This window comes from Thalia democratica, chromosome 7 (assembly GCF_965202585.1).
Source record: "Thalia democratica chromosome 7, ktThaDemo2.hap1.1, whole genome shotgun sequence".
NCBI classification, from domain to species: domain Eukaryota; kingdom Metazoa; phylum Chordata; class Thaliacea; order Salpida; family Salpidae; genus Thalia; species Thalia democratica.
The window spans coordinates 44943082-44963355 of NC_139171.1; the positions used below are offsets into that span (position 1 = coordinate 44943082).

The 20274-nt window shown below is 23.4% G+C and overlaps 1 protein-coding gene across 3 annotated transcripts in view; it reads left to right on the forward strand.

Annotated features, from left to right (window-relative positions):
* The first annotated feature begins 1251 nt into the window (after positions 1-1251).
* LOC145840571 (spectrin beta chain, non-erythrocytic 1-like) overlaps positions 1252-20274 on the forward strand; it is a 63995-nt gene continuing 44972 nt past the window's right edge. For 2 of the 3 annotated variants that reach the window (XM_082947872.1, XM_082947875.1), the window contains exons 1-13: positions 1252-1340; positions 3264-3424; positions 8097-8248; positions 10022-10195; positions 10302-10474; positions 12816-12931; positions 12994-13106; positions 13570-13699; positions 14051-14226; positions 15954-16112; positions 16380-16543; positions 17501-17639; positions 19912-20071. In XM_082947872.1, the coding sequence (XP_082803998.1) occupies positions 1294-1340; positions 3264-3424; positions 8097-8248; positions 10022-10195; positions 10302-10474; positions 12816-12931; positions 12994-13106; positions 13570-13699; positions 14051-14226; positions 15954-16112; positions 16380-16543; positions 17501-17639; positions 19912-20071 (1864 nt within the window). In that variant the 5' untranslated portion in view covers positions 1252-1293. Of the gene's footprint in view, positions 1341-3263; positions 3425-4739; positions 4974-8096; positions 8249-10021; positions 10196-10301; positions 10475-12815; positions 12932-12993; positions 13107-13569; positions 13700-14050; positions 14227-15953; positions 16113-16379; positions 16544-17500; positions 17640-19911; positions 20072-20274 lie in introns of those variants that run through there. The other variant, XM_082947873.1, reaches the window with a different exon arrangement.

The window sequence follows — 20274 nt, forward strand, 5'->3', positions numbered from 1 at the left end:
ATTAAAAAAAATATTTAAATTTTGAGATATTGTAATTTTTATAAAAAGTTTCCAATACAAATGTATGAACTGCAAATTTTTTGGGGTCATTTTTCTCGAAAATTTAAAAAATTACTAAAAATCTATCTTCTCTTCATTTTTTGAGCTTGAGACCTCAAACTTTTAGGTAACTTTTAGAAAACGTTCCTTTTATAGTTTTTAAGACTTTGAATGTTGGAATTTAAAAAATATTAAAAAATAAAAATTTTAGATAAAAAAACAAAATCAATAGGTGGATTTTTTTTTAATAAAAAATTTATTTTTCAAAATTAAAAAAAATCCAGCATTCAATCTTTTTAGAATTTAATAATACACTTTCAGTGAAAGTTTGAACAGATTGCTTAAAAAATGAAGGAGGAGATAGATTTATAGTGAAATGGTCTTTTTTCGCTAAGTTTTTAGTTTGCGCCTTCCATTAGGAATTTATTGAGGTAACCGAAGTTGATCTCTCATATCTCAAAAAATACATTAAATTTTTTAAGTGGTTAAAAATGTCTGATAGCACAGATAAAACTCCATAAAATAAGATCAACTTGTAAAAATCAAGGTGGACCCCCTATGCCCTAACTTTGAATAAAATTTTAAATTTTGTGAACTTTTTGTTTAAGGTAATAAAAATATTTAAGTTTTTATTATGTTTACTTACGTGTTAAGTATTTAAACAGTTTTAACTAAAATATTTTAAGTAAAAAATATAACTTTAAAATTAAATTCATTGATTCATAACCGCCTCTTAATTTAATAATTACTGCTTTAAATACAGAGAGTCCTAATCTTTTAATAGATCTATTTTCCTAATCTAAAATCTTCTTAGTTCAAGTTGAAGTCTCTTAAACTAAAGTGAGTTGACTAGCTTAAAAAGTATTTTTGTGATTATTCAATAATCTATCCCATACATAAAAAAATTGTTTCTAAAATTAGTTTACTAAACCTTATAATTTCTAGGTAGTTTTAAAATAAATTTAATAATCACTCTGTTGAAACTTTAATAATAAATTAAACATGGTTTAGTATTCATTACAAACAAAATGTCTAATTTGTTTTCTTGTTTTTTATAGTATTGTTTATTGAATAACAAAAAGTTTGGTCAAAGGACCTCTGTACAAAAAAACCTTTTACTTATTAAGTCCTATACCAGAACAGTTTAATATCATGTCCAGGACAGACATTGTATCGTTTGTTTAATAGTTTTAAATTGTTTTTACAGCTTTTTTAACCATAGCGTTTAACAAAACAAATAAAATTACTATAAAAATGGAAACAACACAATGTAACTTTGAAATTACTTCTTCATATAAACCGTAAGTTAAATAGTAACTAACATTATTCAAACAGAACTCTGTATATAGAATGCTATTACAATAAAATATCATATAATATTTTTAATACATTTATATTTATTTAAGTTTTTTTTGTTATATTTTAATCAAACTTATAAATGTATAAAGTTTATTTAACTGAAATATAATAGCCCCTAATCTAAATGTTTTAACTTGAATATTTTTACACTAAAGTGAATAGTCACCTACTTGAAATATGTCCATGAATTATTATATATAAACTTTTTTATAAATTTTTGATCTACTGTTAAATTAAAAAAGACAAAAGTATTAATTTTTTATTTTTAAATAAAGTTAATGATGAAATAAACTTAGTTTGTTTGTTTATAAATTATAAGTTGTTGTATGTTTGATGAACTTACATATTACGTTTTTATCATTGAATTCTTTTACTCAAAAACTTGTGTTTAGTAGCGATCATACTAAAGTGTATGAATTTTATTATTTTTAAAAATAAATTAAGTTATTCAAGTAAAATGTAATTTTGGTTTTAGTATATTTATTTTCATTTTATTATAGTTTGTATTTAAATTTTTTTAGTCAATTTAACCTTTTTACCTTCCTTTAACAGTTTTTTTTTGAATTATTTTTTATTTATTTAAGACTTTGTTAGTTTGCAAAACAAAGGTTATCTTACAAAAGGCAACAAAAGTTATCTAGAATTTTTAAAAAGCTGATTCTTAATTTTATTGACTTGTAAAATGAATATTTTTTAATTTTTAGTTAAATTATATTTAATGCTAAATATACTTTTCAAACAAATTTAAGACATTGTAATTAAACATAATTTTAAAATCTGAACAAGGTTGTCACAAAACCTGGAATCCTAGAAAAACCTAGAATTTGATAAAATTTGAGAATAACCAGAAATTTTGAACAAGAATCACTAAAAAACCTGGAATTTTGATCAAAAATCACTAAAAACCTGGAAAAACCTAGAATTAAAAATTTTTTTTACATGTTAAGTAGTAAGATTTAGATTTAACACAAAAAATCTATTATATTAATAAAGTATTTTGGCGTCATCAAAAATTTTTTTTATTTAAAAAACACATTTAAAATGGCTCGACAGTATCTTTTCAATGTTTTTATACTATTTTACACAGTTTTTAACCTTAAACTTAACTTTAAACTAAAAATAGACCCAAAAAGGTGTATTTTCAAAAACCTGGAAGAAATTCAGAAAACCTGGAAAAAAATTCTCAAAAATAAGTGGCAACCTGATCTGAAGTATTGAAATTTTAGTTTAGTCTTTAAGTATTTTGCAACTATAAAAACATTTTATTTATTGTTTATATTTAATTTTGTGGCAATATATATTTAATAAACTTAATTATTTTTATTTTTTAGATATTAAAGAAAGTTAAGTTTATTTTTAAAATAAACTAAAAGTTATTTTATATTATTTTATGTAATAATTTTATTAAAAAAATGTGAAATTTATAAAAAAATAATCTTTCTTTAGTTTTTATTAAACAACTAAGAAATCTAGATAGTTTTAATAATGATATTTTCCTTTTCCATAAAAGGTATAAGTTAGTTAGTAATTTGTAATATTATCTAGTTTAATTTAAAATATTTTTTTTTTTTGCAAAAACTTCAACTACTTTAAGTTTTATAGCTTTATTTACTTTAGTAGACACTACACATGTGTAAGTTTTTTATTTTACCAATTTTTTATATCTACATTTTGCTTTACTTGTTGTATATAGTTTAATTGTTTAAAAGAAACGCATTTTTAGCAAATAAAATGAAAATTGTTGTGTAACTTTTTTAAATTTAATTTATTAGTATAATTTAAATTAATTTTGAAAATGTGTTTGCACAACTATAATACATGATTAAACTATTCTAAATTAAATTATCCAATTCAAACTTTTGCAGGTCAAGCTTATCACCAAAGGGAATTCATTGTAAATCTATAGAGTATGATATGGAAGACTTTAATGACACAAGGTGGAAAAACGAAATAAACAACAAAACTGAAAACGTTGACAATGAGGATGCACTTTTATTTGAACGAGAAAGAATCAAAGCTCTTGCAGGTTAATACAAAAAAAAAAACTTGTTTTAGTTTATTTTTACTGTATACAAATAATTGTTCAAATAATGCTCATACTCTTGTTTGTAGAGGCCTGTACAAATATTTTCTCTTCATTTTCTGCGAAGTATTATTTTTTCCCGCTGTTATAACGTTTTTAGTGTAATATTCTTTAATAGGCACATTATGAAAATTTTGGGCTTAATATACACTTATCTAAATAATATGGTAATGTTTAACCAAAGTTCCATGACTTTACTTTTTGAACTAAGCTTCAATTAGTTGTTTAGATTTTTTACAAGTTTACTTTGTTTATCTATAGTAGTGTTTTGAATTGTTAATTTTTTTGTTAGTTTTTTCTAAGTTTTAAACATTAATAAGTTTTTTATTTATAAAACTAAAGTGAGTGAGATTTTTAAAGTGTAATAAACATAAATTAAATGTTTATTTGTAAATATAAGAAAATGTATAAATCAAATGAAAATTAAAATTCTTTATTATTAACTAAATAAAAAGCAATAACAATACAAGTAGTCAAACAAAAAAAATATCTATGAATTTTTAAATTTTTTTACTGTTAAAATAACTTTAAATTTGAAATAAAGTTTCATTAGAATATTTATTGCAACATCATTGTTAAAGTATCTTACAAGGAAGTTGTTAATTATTCACCAAAGTTCTACGCGTGTTAATATTTTTTGTGCACATTTGTATAAAAAGTTTGTTTATTTTTAAAATTACTTTTTTGTTTAACTTCAATACTTTTCAGCTTTTTTTTCTAGTGTTTTTATTTTAAATCTAGTTTTTTTTTGATTAATTAAATTTTTTAAATAATAAAAAAAGGTTGATTTAAGAAATTTTGTACATAAAATTCCCATTAAATCATCGAGCGTGACAGGAGATTATTTAAACTTATAAGTGTACTTTAAAAATAGTTAAGAATATATTTCAGTTCATTTTTCTTAAAAAGATTAATAATTCAGGTTTCTTTTAAAACTTATATTACTTTAAATTATAAAATTTGTGTAAAAGCTTGAAGTTGCTAAAAATGTTGTACATAACGAAAGCTTTGTATCTTTTATGTAGAAATAAACGAATAAGTGTACAAATAGTAAAAGTTTATTAAAAGAACAGTTGTGTAGATGATTGAGATGAGACACTTGAAAAATTAAACCCCGGTAAACATTCAAGTGCTCTCTTTTGTTCTTTTTTAGTTATATTTCAATGGTGCTCTATTATCTGACAAAATATTGAAGTTTAAGTTAAGTTTTGCAACAGTTTTGTGAATACATATCTCTGCGTTGTTTGATTATAGTTAGATATTTAAAATGTTATTTATTTGTAAAATGAAAGCTATATATGAGACAAACACCAGTGTTACAGAAAAGTAAAAAATAGTGTAAAGATTTAAGTTAAGTTCGAAATGTCATCAAATTCTGTTTCGGACGAAGATGTTTTATGCTCTGATTTAAAATCAAAAAGTAATTTTCAAAACAGAAGTCTTGCTTCAGTCGGGGTTGATATGGCTTCTGTGAGAATTAAAGAACTTCAAGGTGCGTAGGGTAAATATTCTAAAATAGTTTATTTTCTTGAAAGTTTAAGTAAGGTTTACTCATTTTTAATTTTTTTTTCATTAAGTTAAGAAAAAATTATATTTAAGCTGTAAGAATTTATTCTAGTTTGTATATTCTTGTTTGTTTAGTATTGCAAAGCTAAATTAAACAAAAAGTTATAAAACTTGTACAAAATTTGTCAGAAACTGTTACACAATGTCTTAATAATACTTTATTTAGATACAAAATCGTTTCTATATATTGTTTTTTATTTTAATACTTTTTATTGATTTGTTTTTTAATTGTATTAATTGTGAAAATATTGTTGAATAGTATTAAGTTTAATAAAAGTATTAGCTTTAATAATTATTGAAATATTTTTTACATTGTTCAATAGTTTGGTAATTTTGTATCTTATATGTTTTAGCTACATTGTATATTTTTGTGTTTTACTTAAATGTAGACAAAAAAAATGTTGTACAGTCACCTCTCGGATCTTTACGAACTCGTGACGTTACGCACTCTCGTTTAGTTACGCATTTCAGAATTCTATAAAATACTGAAAATATTTTTTTTTTATATTGCACAAATTAGGTTTAATGTATATTTTTAAATTAAAATATGTTTTTGAATGCTAACACACCTCTCTATATCTTTAGACTTTGTAAATTTATGTTCCTTGACTAATTGATAAACATTTAGTTATACCTCAGTATATCAGAAATTTTGTTAACAATAAGAGATTAAATCAAAATTCTGAAATAAACATGACTGTGTTTAATAACGAAAGTATAATGAAATAATGAGAGTTTAAAACACAAAGAAAAAATATAGCAGTCTTGCCCTATATATTAATAAACACCATTTTATAATTGTAAAGAAACGCTTAATTATAAATTGAATTTTCTTAGTAGAATAGAATATAAATGTCACGTATAAATAAAGATAAAGATAATTTCTACTTATTATTAGAATAGTAAAATTATTTCTACTCGTATTATTATTATTTTATAGAAATTCAAACCCTTTTTTTTTATATATGTATAGTTTTTTCTGTTGTTATCATATTTACAAATAAAGTAAACAAATAGTTAAAAGTGGGAAAGTGCCCAGTCTGCTTTTAACTAGAAGCAATATCAAAAAATAGCCGTTATAGTAGTATATTTGGTACCTCTCGTTTCTTTACGATCTCTCATATCTTTACGCACTTTTTCTGTGGACACAATGTGCGTAAATAAGCGAGGGGTTACTGTACTACATTTTGATAATTTTTATGTAAAGTAGTAAACTATTTTTACTTTTTATACTTGAACTGATTATATGTTCTTTTGAACACCTTAGTATATATTTTTGAAATAAAGTGTAAATTTTTTATTTTTAACAAAATAAAACTTATTAGACTAAAGTGATAATATAAAGATTAATAAAAAACTTACACTTCCACTTAAAAGGATTTGAAAAATGTTTACATGTTGTTTTTTATTGTATAGTTGTATCAAGAGAACTTATCAAGAGAACTTATTTCTAGTTAGATATTTACAGTTCAAACTAAAAATCTATGAGTTTTTTTTATCATGTATTTAAATTATACATATGTATTTATCGGAACTTTATTCTGTGAACAGTGTTTCGCTGCTAGATCACCTTATCAAGAAATACAACAATATAATAAATAGAAGTTCTATTAAAACGATAAACAACTTAATAAAAAGCAGGGTTGCCACTTTACCTGGAAAAACCTGGAATTTGACAATTTAGGCAAAAATTACCTGTAAAAACCTAGAATTTGAGATATTTTAAAAAACCTTAAAAAACCTGGAATTTTGATCAAAAAACCTGGAAAAACCAGGAGTTTTTAATAGTTTTAACATTTTCAGTAGTAAAATTTCGATTTGACACAAACAATCTATCATATAATTAAGATTTTTTTGTGATCATCAAAACATTCTTTACAAAAAAACATATTTAAAATAACTTTACAGTATCTTTTCAATATTTTTATACTATTTAACACAATTTCTTATATAGAAATTAACTTAAAACTAAAAATAGACCCAAAAATGTGTACTTTTAAAAACCTGGAAGAAAATTGAAAAACTTGGAAAAAATTTCGAAAAAAAGACTGGCAACCCTGAAAAAGATGAAACTTATATAGCTGTATTTTATTGATCGACGTGCTGTTCTAGCAGTGAAACACAAAAGTACTGTTATTTTTATGTATCCTAGTTGAGAGGATTGCTACTTTTACTCTAGCTGCTTATGTATCTAATTAAGTATTTAAGTAATAAACCAATTTTAGTCTAAGTTTTTATTAGAAATTTATTTACTATAGAAAATTTCTAAAAGATATTTAGATTATAATTACTTTATCAATTGTATTTATTTTGTATAATTTTCACAAGCTGTTAGATTGGTAGCTTTGTATATAGCTTTTGTAATTGAAAAAAATGCTGTACTTATATTAATATAATTTTTTAAAAGTTCTAAGTGTGTATTTGTTATTTTAATATTGTCTATCACTGAAAATTTCTATGCAATTTTTTTACAAAATATTAATTCTAAATCATATTCACTAATTATAAAATACATAAGTTTCATTTAGTTTTTTAGAAAATGTCAGATTGAAAAAAGTTTTTTTACAAACATAAAAGGTGCAGTTATTTTATAGTTAATTTTTTGAAAAAAAAATTACTTAAAATATTATTTCTATTTTTTTAAAGCCTACATCTTAAATTTAGAGGAAATATTGTTAGAAAAGTTATAAGTGTTAGAACACAAGAACATAAAATATTTCACAAAATGCTAAATGAACTATCCTTAATTTAAACAATTTTGTAAAAAGTTTAAATAAGTTTAAAGATAGTTTCAACAAAACTGTAAAGAAAAAAAAATATTTTGAAATAGTTTATTTATTTTTAAATTTGCACCTTTCTTAAGAAGTCTTTTGATATCTCTAACTTAATTGTTTTATGTATCGAAGACTAGTATAAAATTTATACTTAAAGATAAACATCTGTTAGGGTAAGATAAATTAAAAAAATAAGTGCATTTTGTAAAAAGGAGGTTTTCACTTCTATAGCTTTAATTTACACCCTATTAACACTTTCAATGTTTAATGAACAGATGAAAGAGAAGCAGTTCAAAAGAAGACATTTACAAAATGGTGCAACTCACATTTAGTTAGAGTTCAATTCAGAATGCACGATTTATACAAAGATTTGAGGGATGGTAGAATGCTGATTAGCTTGCTTGAAATTTTATCTGGAGAGAAATTAGTAAGAAATTTATTTTTGTAATCTTAGGAATAAAAGTAGTATAATACATATTTTGAAATTTGATAAGTTGAAAAGAAAAAAAGGTCAATTTTCAATTACTTAAACAATTACATTCACTATATTTTATTAGATTCATATAGTTTTTATTTATTAGCTTATAAAAAGTATCAAACACAATAATTTTGAAAAATTGTGATTTGTTTTTAAATTATTATTGAATTCAGTTAAAAATTCTAAAATCTAAAACGATATATTTTTTAAGTTAAAAAAAAAAATCAAGTTTTGCCAAAATGAAGCATATTATATTCATTTTATTCATTTAAATTAAATTCATAATTTTTTGTAAAATATTGGTTTTTAGTAACTAGCTAGGAGTATTTTAATTCTGTTTTTTTTTGCATGATATAGTTTTTTTTTATACAAACTGTTGAGTAGGTTTTTAAAAACTTTTTTTTGATTTAAAGTATATTATACTAGTTGCTAATAAAACTTTTAGATGCATTTTTTAGCTTATAACACACATGTTGTTTTACCATTCAGTTATATAAAATTTAAAGAACATTTTATTACAATATACTTGACTTGAAATCTAATAAAATTATATAAACAAGACTTTTTAAGCATAACTAAGTCTATAGAAACTTAAAATGTTTAAAGGTTATTACAATAAAAGATTTACGTACGTCGTACTTAAAACTTCTAAGCAAATGTAATGAAATATACATTTTAGTTTAATTTATTTAGTGTAAATTTTTAATTGTAAAAAGTGTGAATTTTATTGCAATTGTTTTGAAATTTAAAATTTATAACACTGAAGCTATGTTATTATTTTTATATAAATTCACCAACTAAATTCCGATATTTATAATTTTAAGTCTATACGTTTTTATAGTCGTTTTTTATTATTTTTGGTGTAGTTTAACCGTTTGTATAATTTTAAAAATTTATATATTTTTTTGTCTTAACCTTTTAATTTATTAAGTTTTTATTTATATATTTATGCTTAACAAGTTTTATTTCCATAATTTTTATTAACTTCTTAGCTTTATTGTATTTTTTTGAAATACTAAGTTAAACTCATATAAAACGTTACGTCTTAGTCACGTGTTTAGTACGAAAAGAAACATATTTGCAGTACTATATCTTACTGTATAAAAAAAAATTAAAATTTTTAAACATTGCCATATTTCTTGATTCGTTGTATAGTAGGGTCCTTATAAATATGGCGATCTTTGAGTTTTCAGCTAATTTTTTATACAGTTGCCAAACATTACAAAAACACTCTGTGCAAAATTTTAGATGATTTGAAGAAAATTTCACCTTGTTGGAATTCATTTTACTAAAAACCACCCCAATCCACACTGTATGGAACCCAAAACATTCAACCTTAGAGTTTTTAGCTGGATTTTTTTTTTCACATGTTGCAATTGTCACATATTGTGCACAATTTGAGACGACTTCAAAAAGTTTTATAAAGGCGCTCATCGATTTTATGTAATTTTTGTCACCTTTTGTAATTTTTTTTTAATATTAAGAAAATTAGGAAGCGCCCATATAAAACTTTGTTTAAGTCGTCTTAACTTGTGCATAATATGTTTTTTTGATTATTGCAAAATGTAAAAAAAAATTCCAGCTAAAAAGGTCGCATTTTTGGGTCCCATACAGTTTGCCATATTTATACTAAGGTCGCCGTATTTATAAGCACCCTATTGTGTACTGTTAAAATGAATAAAGTTTTTTATTGAACTTAATTTATTATTTTTGATGATTTAGCCTAAACCCGGTAAAGGAAAAATGCGAATTCATTGTTTGGAAAACGTCAATAATGCTCTTACTTTTCTAAAGTCACAAAAGGTTCATCTTGAAAATGTTGGTACCCACGACATTGTAGATGGCAACCACCGTCTTGTGCTTGGACTTATTTGGACTATTATTCTCCGTTTCCAAGTTAATATTTTGCAAATAAATTGATATTTTTAAGTTATTATCATGTATTAAAGCTCATATATGGTTGAATTGTAAATGTATTTTTATATTTGATTTTTATTAAAAGATACAAGATATTCAAGTTGAGATGGAAGACAATAAAGAAACAAAGTCTGCAAAAGATGCTCTATTATTATGGTGTCAGATGAAAACTGCAGACTACCCTAATGTTAAAGTAAACAATTTTACAACAAGCTGGCGTGATGGTCTCGCGTTCAATGCACTTATTCACAAGCACAGGTTTAATTTTTTTTAAGTCCTATTATTCTGTTAAAAGTATAGATATGCAAATTTTCTTTTGCGTATTTATGAACTACAGTAGCATAATTAGCAACTTAAGCAGTCAAATGTTATAAATAGTTATCGATTTAAAAGTTTTCCTATAAGAGTTTATAATATATGTTAGTGAAATAATATGACAACTAGAATATTTTTAATGATATAAGTTTCAACAAAACTTATATCTGAGAGGGTTCAAACTTGTTTTTTTTTTGAAATTGGTCTTAATCAAAAGGATTTTATCTGAACTACCAGATACTTTTTATATCTTAAAAAAATTCGAAATAATTTTTTAAAGTTGAGAAAATAATGTTAGTTTAACAGGTTCTAAACGAAATTTGCAGTCTCTATGTTTGTATTAACAACTTTTTCCAAAAACTGTTATAATTTATAAGTTAATTGAAACTTATTTTCTATAAAGGTGACTTTAGTTCATACTTTAAGCAATCGTATATCATAACTATATTTTTTTTTCCAATCATAGTTAGTTTTTGTAAAAAAGCTTGACTATAGCCGTATATATGACTGTAAAGTAAGTATTTTAAAGTTTAACTATTCAAAAATTTAAATTTAAGCGTTTGCTAGCAAAGATCCTACCGAAACAAGTTCACTGGAATATATGATGATAACAAATTAAACAGTATTCTTTCTTTATTACATATAAAAATATAATATAAGTGTAATAAAGGAAGAATACTGTTTAATTTGTTATTATAATTTCAAAGTTTGGTGTATTTTAAATGCAATTAATAACTTAGTAAGATGTTACATAAGTTAATGATGTGAAATTTTGTTTATAATGAATTCAATCTAATAATCATTTTGTTTGGTGATAGTATCCTATAACAGGAAGCTTTTAAAGTCAATTAGTCGTTTGTTATATGATCGTATTAAGTGTGAGAAAATTACTTATTATCATGAAACTTACGCATAAGTGCTTTTTCTTTTACTACTTGTCTAAAAAATACTGATCTTTACATAAGTATAGACATAAAAATGATGTTACTAACTAAGTTATAAATAGTTTTCAATAAGATTTGGGCATAGTTATCAAATATATATTTTACTGTGTTTTGTTGCTTTTAAAAAGAATAGGTTAATATTTTGGAACTAGTTAAAAGCTGTTGTATAACGAGATTTATAGAAATAAGAATCGTTAAATATATTGGCGTTTTAAAGAAAAAATCTATTACAAGGCTTAAGAATTCCTTTAAAAAACGTTTTCAAAACTGTGCTATAGTGCTAAAGAACAGGCTGTTAAAATATGTAGCTCAAAATAAAAATATTCTTTAATGGAATTTTCAAGTTGTTTTTATTACTCAAGAGTTTAATTTAAATTCAATTGTTTGAGATAATATTTACAAGAATATTAATTTTAATTTAGTTTTAACAAAAAAAAAAAAAGCATTCATGCATAATAAAGTTATTAAAATAGTTAGATGATAAAGTTCTATTTTATTAGATAAAGCACAATTAAAAAAGCTCTTAAATAAACTTGATAGAGGCGAAAAAGGTGGGTCATTTATAAAGGGTTATAACAAATACAGGTAAAACGCGGATATGAAGAGTTATTAATTTAAACTTAGATAGATATAATAAAATAATAGAACATGAAAAGTTTACTACTAAGATAATATATTGTACGAAACTGTTAATGTCATTAACTAAACAAACCTAATATTTGTTTAAAAAGAATTATGTTATAAAAATCTAAAGGACCGTAATTGAGACCGAACCTTAAGTAGGGAAACATAACGAATTTACTTAAGTTTTTTAGTTGTAGAATGAAATAGTATTCTAGTATAATTAAAGAACAATGATTTTTAATTGCTATTCAGAATCAAAACAACTATGATTTAGATCCGTGTTTCTGTGTACACAGTAGTGTTCATAGAAATAGTTTTACTGTGCACAAACTGTTTATTTTTTGTATTAAATAATTAAAAAAAGTAAAATATGTAGTAGTTTGTTTTTTATATCCTTTTGGTTTTTTAGGAGCATGAATTAGAGTTAGTTCTCATTTTGAGTTCATAGAAAAAAAAATTTAATATTTCAAAATTTTTTTTTACAAAACAATGTTTTGTCTTGTAGGAGTCTTCGGTTATGTTTAAATTATAATTCAATAAAGTTTGTTTTAAAAAACTTATGTTTTTGTAGTTCTTAGCTGCATAAGTATAACAATTGAGTAACTTTAACCATAATAAATTAAATTTAAACCACAAGTAGTTCCGTTTAAAAATTGTTAAATGTTGTAAATTGTTTTATAATTATTAATTGTTAATTGTAAAATATTGTTTTATAGACCTGATTTAGTGAAGTATGACACACTTAAAAAAGCAAATGCTATGGAAAACTTAACTGATGCATTTAACATTGCTGAAAAAGAACTTGGTGTCAGTAAACTACTTGATCCGGAGGGTAAGTAATCTGTTGCTTATTTTAAAGCTTGCAAGCGTTTTTTATGCACTGTTCTATTACAGATGTTTTTGTTGACCGGCCTGATGAAAAGTCAATCATGACATATGTTGTGACCTATTATCATTATTTTTCTAAAATGAAAGCTGTTGCAGTCGAAAGCAAGCGAGTAGGAAAGGTAAATACTTAAAGTGTTAATAATTTTTTTGTACTTTGCTTTATAAATGAATATCATAATTACTTACTATCGTTTATTTTATATATTTTTGAGAGTTTTCAGTAAAGGTTTGAAATTAGAAAACAAAAACAGTTTGAAAAATTAAACATATTTATAACTTAAGTGAAACTTTTTTAAAAATGTGGGATACATAAGTATAAACTTTATAAAATTAAGCATGATTCATGGTTTTTAGGCTTTTTATTGTATTTTATTAAATTTGATTTATATTATAGATTTTTTACACTAATGGTTTTTTATCCTGTAATTTAGTTTAGCTTTATATACTACAATTAAAATGAAAGTTAAGTTTTACTATTTTTTGAATTAAAAGTGATGGTAGTTGTTTTAAGTTAAAATAATAGTTTATAAACTTTTTTGTTAAATCATACATCTTTTTTATCAAATAATATTATACCTTTAGGTTTTAGGAAGTGTAATGGACTCTCATGAGGATATGGAAAAGTATGATAAAATAACATCCAATTTACTTGAATGGGTTCAAAATCAGATATCTAATTTGAATGACAGAGTTTTTGCAAACTCATTACCTGGTATATTAAACATATTTTTTATCTAATGAGTAAGAAATAGTTTGAAAAACTAAAGTTAATGGTCTCTCTTGAAATATCTTAACATAAATTTATATGAAAAAGTAATTAAAATAGATTTGGATTCTATATTGAAACCCAAATAACTATGTATTTATCTAAAGTAAAACTAAAAAATAAAAACACTTTTAATAAACACTATTATTAGCATAACTTGTGTTGTAAATTTGATTTCGAATGATTATATGTATAAAATATTGATTATGACTTAAGAAATTTTTTACAACTTGTAATAGTTTATTTCACATACGTAATTTGTTTATAAGCTTTTATTTAATTAAATTAACTTTACAGGAGTAACTGACCAATTGCATGCTTTTAAGCAATACAGAACTGTTGAAAAACCAGAAAAATTCAAAGATAAGGGAAACTTAGAAGTACTTCTGCACAGCATTCAGAGTAAAATGCGCGCCAACAACCAAAAACCATTTACTCCTAGTGAAGGAAAACTCGTAGCTGATATAAATAAGGTTACATTAATTTAAAGACATCGCTTTAAGTATGTAGTTGTAAGTATTTATAATTTTATAGTTAAACTCTTCTATATCATATATTTGTATACGGTTTTGAAATGCTCTTTTTTTATTTACTTCATAATACAAAATAAAAGTATTGTAATTAATAATTTTTTCTAGATAATTTTAGTTTATTTGTGCTAAGTGTTTTCCACATATGTGACTAAAATTTATAATATTTAGTTAAATGTTTAAACTAAATATAATTAACCTAGAATCTAGTTAAGGTATGTTTAAGAACTTCTAAATTTTTTAGCAAAAAAAAGTTCCTAGTCTCTTCTTATTTTCATTGCATTGTAGTAAGATAAATCAAATATAAAGATTAAGTGCATATTCTGAATTTATTATAGTTTGATGATATAAGTTTTTATTTAATCGTCCATTTTTGAAACCTTTATTTAATTTGTTTTTTTGTTTGATATGAAAATTTGCTTCGTTAAATTTCTGTTAGAATTACTAAGAAATATTTTTAGCAAGTGAACATAACTAAATTAAATATAATATTAAAAAAAACAAGTTAAAATTGAAAAACAGTTTTATCCAAATTTGTTTCAACGGTTTGTAAAATGAAAAGTTAGTTTTAAAACGAATCAGTTAATCTTACTCAACTTCACAACATTTAGGCAGATCGATTTACGTTTTATACGTCATAAATAAATTATTCACGACCAACTGAGTAAAATACTTAGATGAGAAGAAAGTTGCATCCAACTAAAACTTTAAAAAATAGATGGTGTTATCCTTTACCGGATCTTTTTTAAATTTAATTACAACTTTAAACTTTTGGTTATGAAACTTTTGTTATTCTTAAAATTTATGAGCTAGTATACACATTTTTTCTTTACAGTACTTTAAATTTCTTTAAAGTAGAAAAAATTATCCAAACCTTTAAAAAAGTTCCAAAAAGTTTGATTAACCTTACTGAAACCTGAGTAGAGAAAAACAAAAAGCGAATAATTTGTTTATGATGCAAAGTTTTCAAACTGATAAACTTAATTTAAAGTATTTCCATATGTATATTTTTCTGAATATAAGAAGCAAATTAAAAAATAATTGTTATATTCAAAGTTTAAATCTTATCATTGAAGATGTTCAAGCTAATAACGATTCTTTACAACAGTATTTCTTTATATATGTTAAAGTTGTGTGTACTAAACTACTAATCGCTTAACTAAGGAAAATAATTGAATTGTTAAAGTTTATTCTATTTTTTTAAACAAAAATGAGTATTTTTGTATTATATGTTTATTAAAAAACAACTAAACGTACACTGTTAAAGTAAATTTTTGCAAGGTTTTACAAATTGATTATAAAATCATAAGCTTGTAGTGAGCAAAGATGAAAACTTCAAAAAACTACTGCATTGTATAATGTTTTCAAACAAACTATTAATTATGCTTAAAAAATTATATAAAGGAGTAATAAGAATTAGACATAATGTGTTGAGAAACGATATTTAATTTACTCAAGCTTTAAGCAGTGCTTATATAACCTGTGATTTGCGATTATTTAAACTTAAATTTTCGATTTTAAACTACAATGTTCTACTAAGTAACTTTGCTAATAACTGGTGATACTTATTTAGTTTAAGTTTTTAATGTTTTTATGTTGCTGTAAAAGAAGTTTGTGTAGTTATACAGTTGAATTCATAAAAACTTTAACTATATAAAGTTGATCCACAGGCGTGGTCTTGTTTAGAAAAGGCAGAGCATGGTAGAGAGCTTGCCCTCCACGAAGAGCTCACTAGACAGGAAAGGTTGGATCATTTAGCAAGTGTGTTCAATAAAAAAGCAACGATTCGTGAAACCTGGCTCAGTGAAAATCAAAAACTAGTATCGCAAGTAAATTAATCTAGTTTTTAGTTTTTCAACTAGAATTTTTGAAGTGTATAAAATGTTTATTATTCAAATATTTTTATAAAAACATGATTATAGTTTAAATTTATAGATATAGTTTTTTTTTAACAAAATTAATTGAAGTTTACTCGCTAAAAAACTTAAATACAAACTTAATCAAAAAAAGATTTATTCAAGTTCATGTTATGTTAAAACAACTATATTTATTAATTTAATTATGACGTTAAAATTCTTTACTACTTAAGTCTTTAGGATAATTTTGGATCGGATCTTGCAGCCGTAGAAGCAGCAACAAAGAAGCATGAAGCAATAGAAACTGATGTAAAAGCTTGTGAAAAACGAGTGCAAGCAGTCGTTGATGTCGCTAACGAATTAAAACAAGAAAACTATCACGACATAAGTAGAATTTTGCAAAGGTTTTTTTTTTGCATAAAAATAATTATGTTTTTTTTGAAGTTCTACCTTGTGCGTTTGTTTATTCTATAATGGGACGTTTTGCCGTAAACAAAGTTATATGGTTTTATTACACTGAATGCAGACCACTTTTTTATTGATTTTTCAATTTTTAGTTAGTCATAATATAAATAGTTACTTGCAGTTAACTATCAAATTTAAAAAGTTAAACAAACCGGATTAATACTAGTTAAGTTCAATGAATCTTGAATACTTAAATAAAATACTTATTTAAATGTTTATTTTTACAGATGCCAAAAATAAATGTTTATAAATTCTACTTTTGTTTTCAAGTATTTCTTGTACTCAATAAAAAACACTGTATGTTTATACTCCACTATTTGGATCATTAGCTCCTAGCTTTTGCTAAATTACAATTGTAGTTTTGTTTTATGAAAAAATTGGCTTAACTTGTTTTTTTAAGAATAGATGGTGTGATACTAGTTTAATCACCAGTTTAATCAAAAATTTTGTTAAAAACACACTATCACGAAATTTTCGTTTAATGTTATTAGTGATAAATCTATTACACAGTGTGCGATTTTTCATCACAACGCAGAAAAAAAAGTTTTTTACCTTAAATTTAACATGTACCATCCGCAAAAATAGTTGTCTTTGCACAGAGAATAGTGCAGTTATTCTATTGTGTAATACTTAAGTATAAATAAAGTAGCATCTAGCAAAAACCTATAACAATAACATGTTTAGTTAGGTTATTAAAGTTTACATATATAGTTTTTTATAAATCTTCTGACTACTTATTATATATAGAATAATCTAATGTGGTATATTCTTAGCTTCTTATTAATTTTTTAAATAATTCTTTTTGTATGACTTTTTGAAAAAAAAAATATTGCTGAGTATTTTGAGCTTTTTTCTAAAGTAGTTTTAAAGTATAGATAAGTTGAACATTATTTCAGAAAAGACAACGTTTTAAGTCTATGGGAGTATTTGTTGGAACTTCTTAAAGCGCGTAGGAATAAACTAGAACAAAATGTTAGGCTTCAGTCAATGTTCAGCGATATGATTGCTATGCTAGATTGGATTGACGATAAAAAGGTTTATGTATTTTAAATAAAGTTTTTTGTTTACATTTATCTTTTTTACGGATTTGTTTAAAAAGTCTGTATGAGCTAGACTTGTTTTAAGTAATGTTAGATAACATTAAAAAAAAGGGGATTTTACTTTATTATGAGTACTAATTTAAAAATAAAAAACACCATTTTTGAAATTTTTTAACTTGTTTTGTAGCTAAAATATTTAGTTTATTTAAAAGCAAATAAGTTGATTTAATGTTGTAAAAAAGGAGACTAGAGTAGTTATTTTTTTCCTTTAGTATTAAAGCTTTAAACTCAAAACTGAAATTTAAAATCAACTGTTAATACTGAATATATTACCTGTTGATAATATGACATATTTAAAGCTTAATCTATACATTATTAGAGTATTTTTAAAAGCTATATAATAAACAGCTAGAATTTTAAATAGTTTTGTTTTTTTAAGTACTGTTTATCTTAGAATGTATATAATACTAAATCAAGAAGCTTTTTAGAGTACAGTATTCTTTTGTATTTTTATACAATCAAATACAATTTTTAAAACATTCTGTATATAAAGATATGTTTTATTAACTTAAGTCTAAAATTCTTAAAAAAAGTTAAATATCCGATGGAAGTTTATTATACTAATAGATAAAACAAATTAGCAGTAAACTATTTATTTCACTAAAAACAACAAATTTAAATATTAAATTAAACATGGAAAGTGTTTTACAAACTATTGAAAGTATGTATAAAATTTTATATGTCGTAAACAGGGTTGCCAAAAAACCTTAAATTCTGCAAAAACCTGGAATTTGAGAAATTTTGAAAAAATAACCTGGAATTTTGAACAATTTTTACATATTAAGTAGTGAAATTTCGATTAGACACAAAAATCTATCATAAAAATAACAATTTTTTGTTGTCATCAATTTTTTTTTTTTTAAACGTATTTAAAGTAGCTTTACAGTATCTTTCAATTTTGTAATACTACTTACCAAAGTTTTCAACCTTAAACTTAACTTTAAACTAAAAATAGGCCCAAAAACCTGTACATACTTTAAAAAACCTTGAAGAAATTATCCAAAATCATTTGGCAACTCTGTGTAAAGTTTTAAGTTACAAAAAATATTATGCAATAGGAAATTTTAGTTAAAAAGTTGTATTCGATCATCTTTTAAAAACATTTAAGTCCTATATCAATTTGATGGTATAGTTTTTTTTAGTTTATACGAATATTTTTATGTTGGTATTAATATAAAATAATTTTAATACTTTAAGTATGTCTTATTTACAACTTGAAAAAAGGTTAAAACCTAAACAAACAATGAAGTTTAAGTTAATTAATTAAGCTTTGTCGTTTAGCCCAGTGGTCGGCACGCTACTTCAAATCCGTAAACCCTAAATCACAAAATTAAAATTCTGTGCACCCCAATTTGCATTCTTTAGCGCCGCTAGTGTTTAAGAATATGTAAACACTTTTAATCGTTTTTTTTTACTCATAATTCGGTAACACCCAGTTAATTTTTACACGCTAACTTTAAATTTACCAGTTTACCCTATCCATTTCAATAAACTTTTAATATCGATGATATAATTTTTACAATAATATTTTACTTGTATCACCCAGGTCTAAAATACTAACTAGAAATTTTACATAATGTAACAGAATAGAACTAGGAGAGTACAAAAATGGTCGTTTTATTGAAACATAATGGTCAATGAGATATTAAGGTTGAATATGTCTTAAATGTAAAAAGATATAAAAATAACTTTAATTTAGTTTCTGCGCGAAAAAAAAACTGATGTACCCCAAAATAAGTTTCAAGCACCCCTAAAGTCTCGTGCAACCTGAAAAAATTTCATGTACACTAGTATGCACCAGTGTACACCGTGCCGACCACTGGTTTAGCCTATCAAATCGGTTTTTTAATTATAGCTTTTTTTTGAAGAATTAATTATACCCATATTTTAATTTTTATATTCTTAATCAAAATAAAACATTTTTCTAAATGGTTTTACTTTATTTGATCGAATTTATTCAATGTTTTGTAAATGTTTTATTTTATCCTGTGTTTAGACACTTGTATTAAAAAAAAAATTTAATTATAAGCTAAATAAAAATTCCAAATGATCTTTTTTAAAAAGTTAGATTTCTAATAAAAATTGGAGCTAAAAAAGTATGGTGTTCTAAATTTTTCATTAATCTTAAAAACATTTTTTTAAATAAATTAAATATTTTAAACAAAACATAGTTTTTGGTTTAAGTTATAAAAAGTAACGCTTTACAGAGCTTCCTTGAAAGTGATGATGTTGGTAAACATTTGGCTGGTGTCGAAGACTTGTTGCAAAAACATTTGTTGCTTGTACAAGACATAAAAGTAAATGAGGATAGAATTAATCAGATTGAAAGTCAGAGTATTGAATTTATTTCTGATGAGCGAATAGATGGTATGTTAAGATTGTTATTTAGTTTTACAGTAATATAACATAAAATAATGAATTTATTCTTTCAAGAATTTATTTTACAAACTAAGTTTCGGTCAAAGACCTCGTCAGTGCTTAAATAAATCTTGTTCAAATAGAATAAAACCAAAAAATATAATAACATAGAATAATTTTAAAAAGTTCATATATTGTTTAAAATGTTTTCT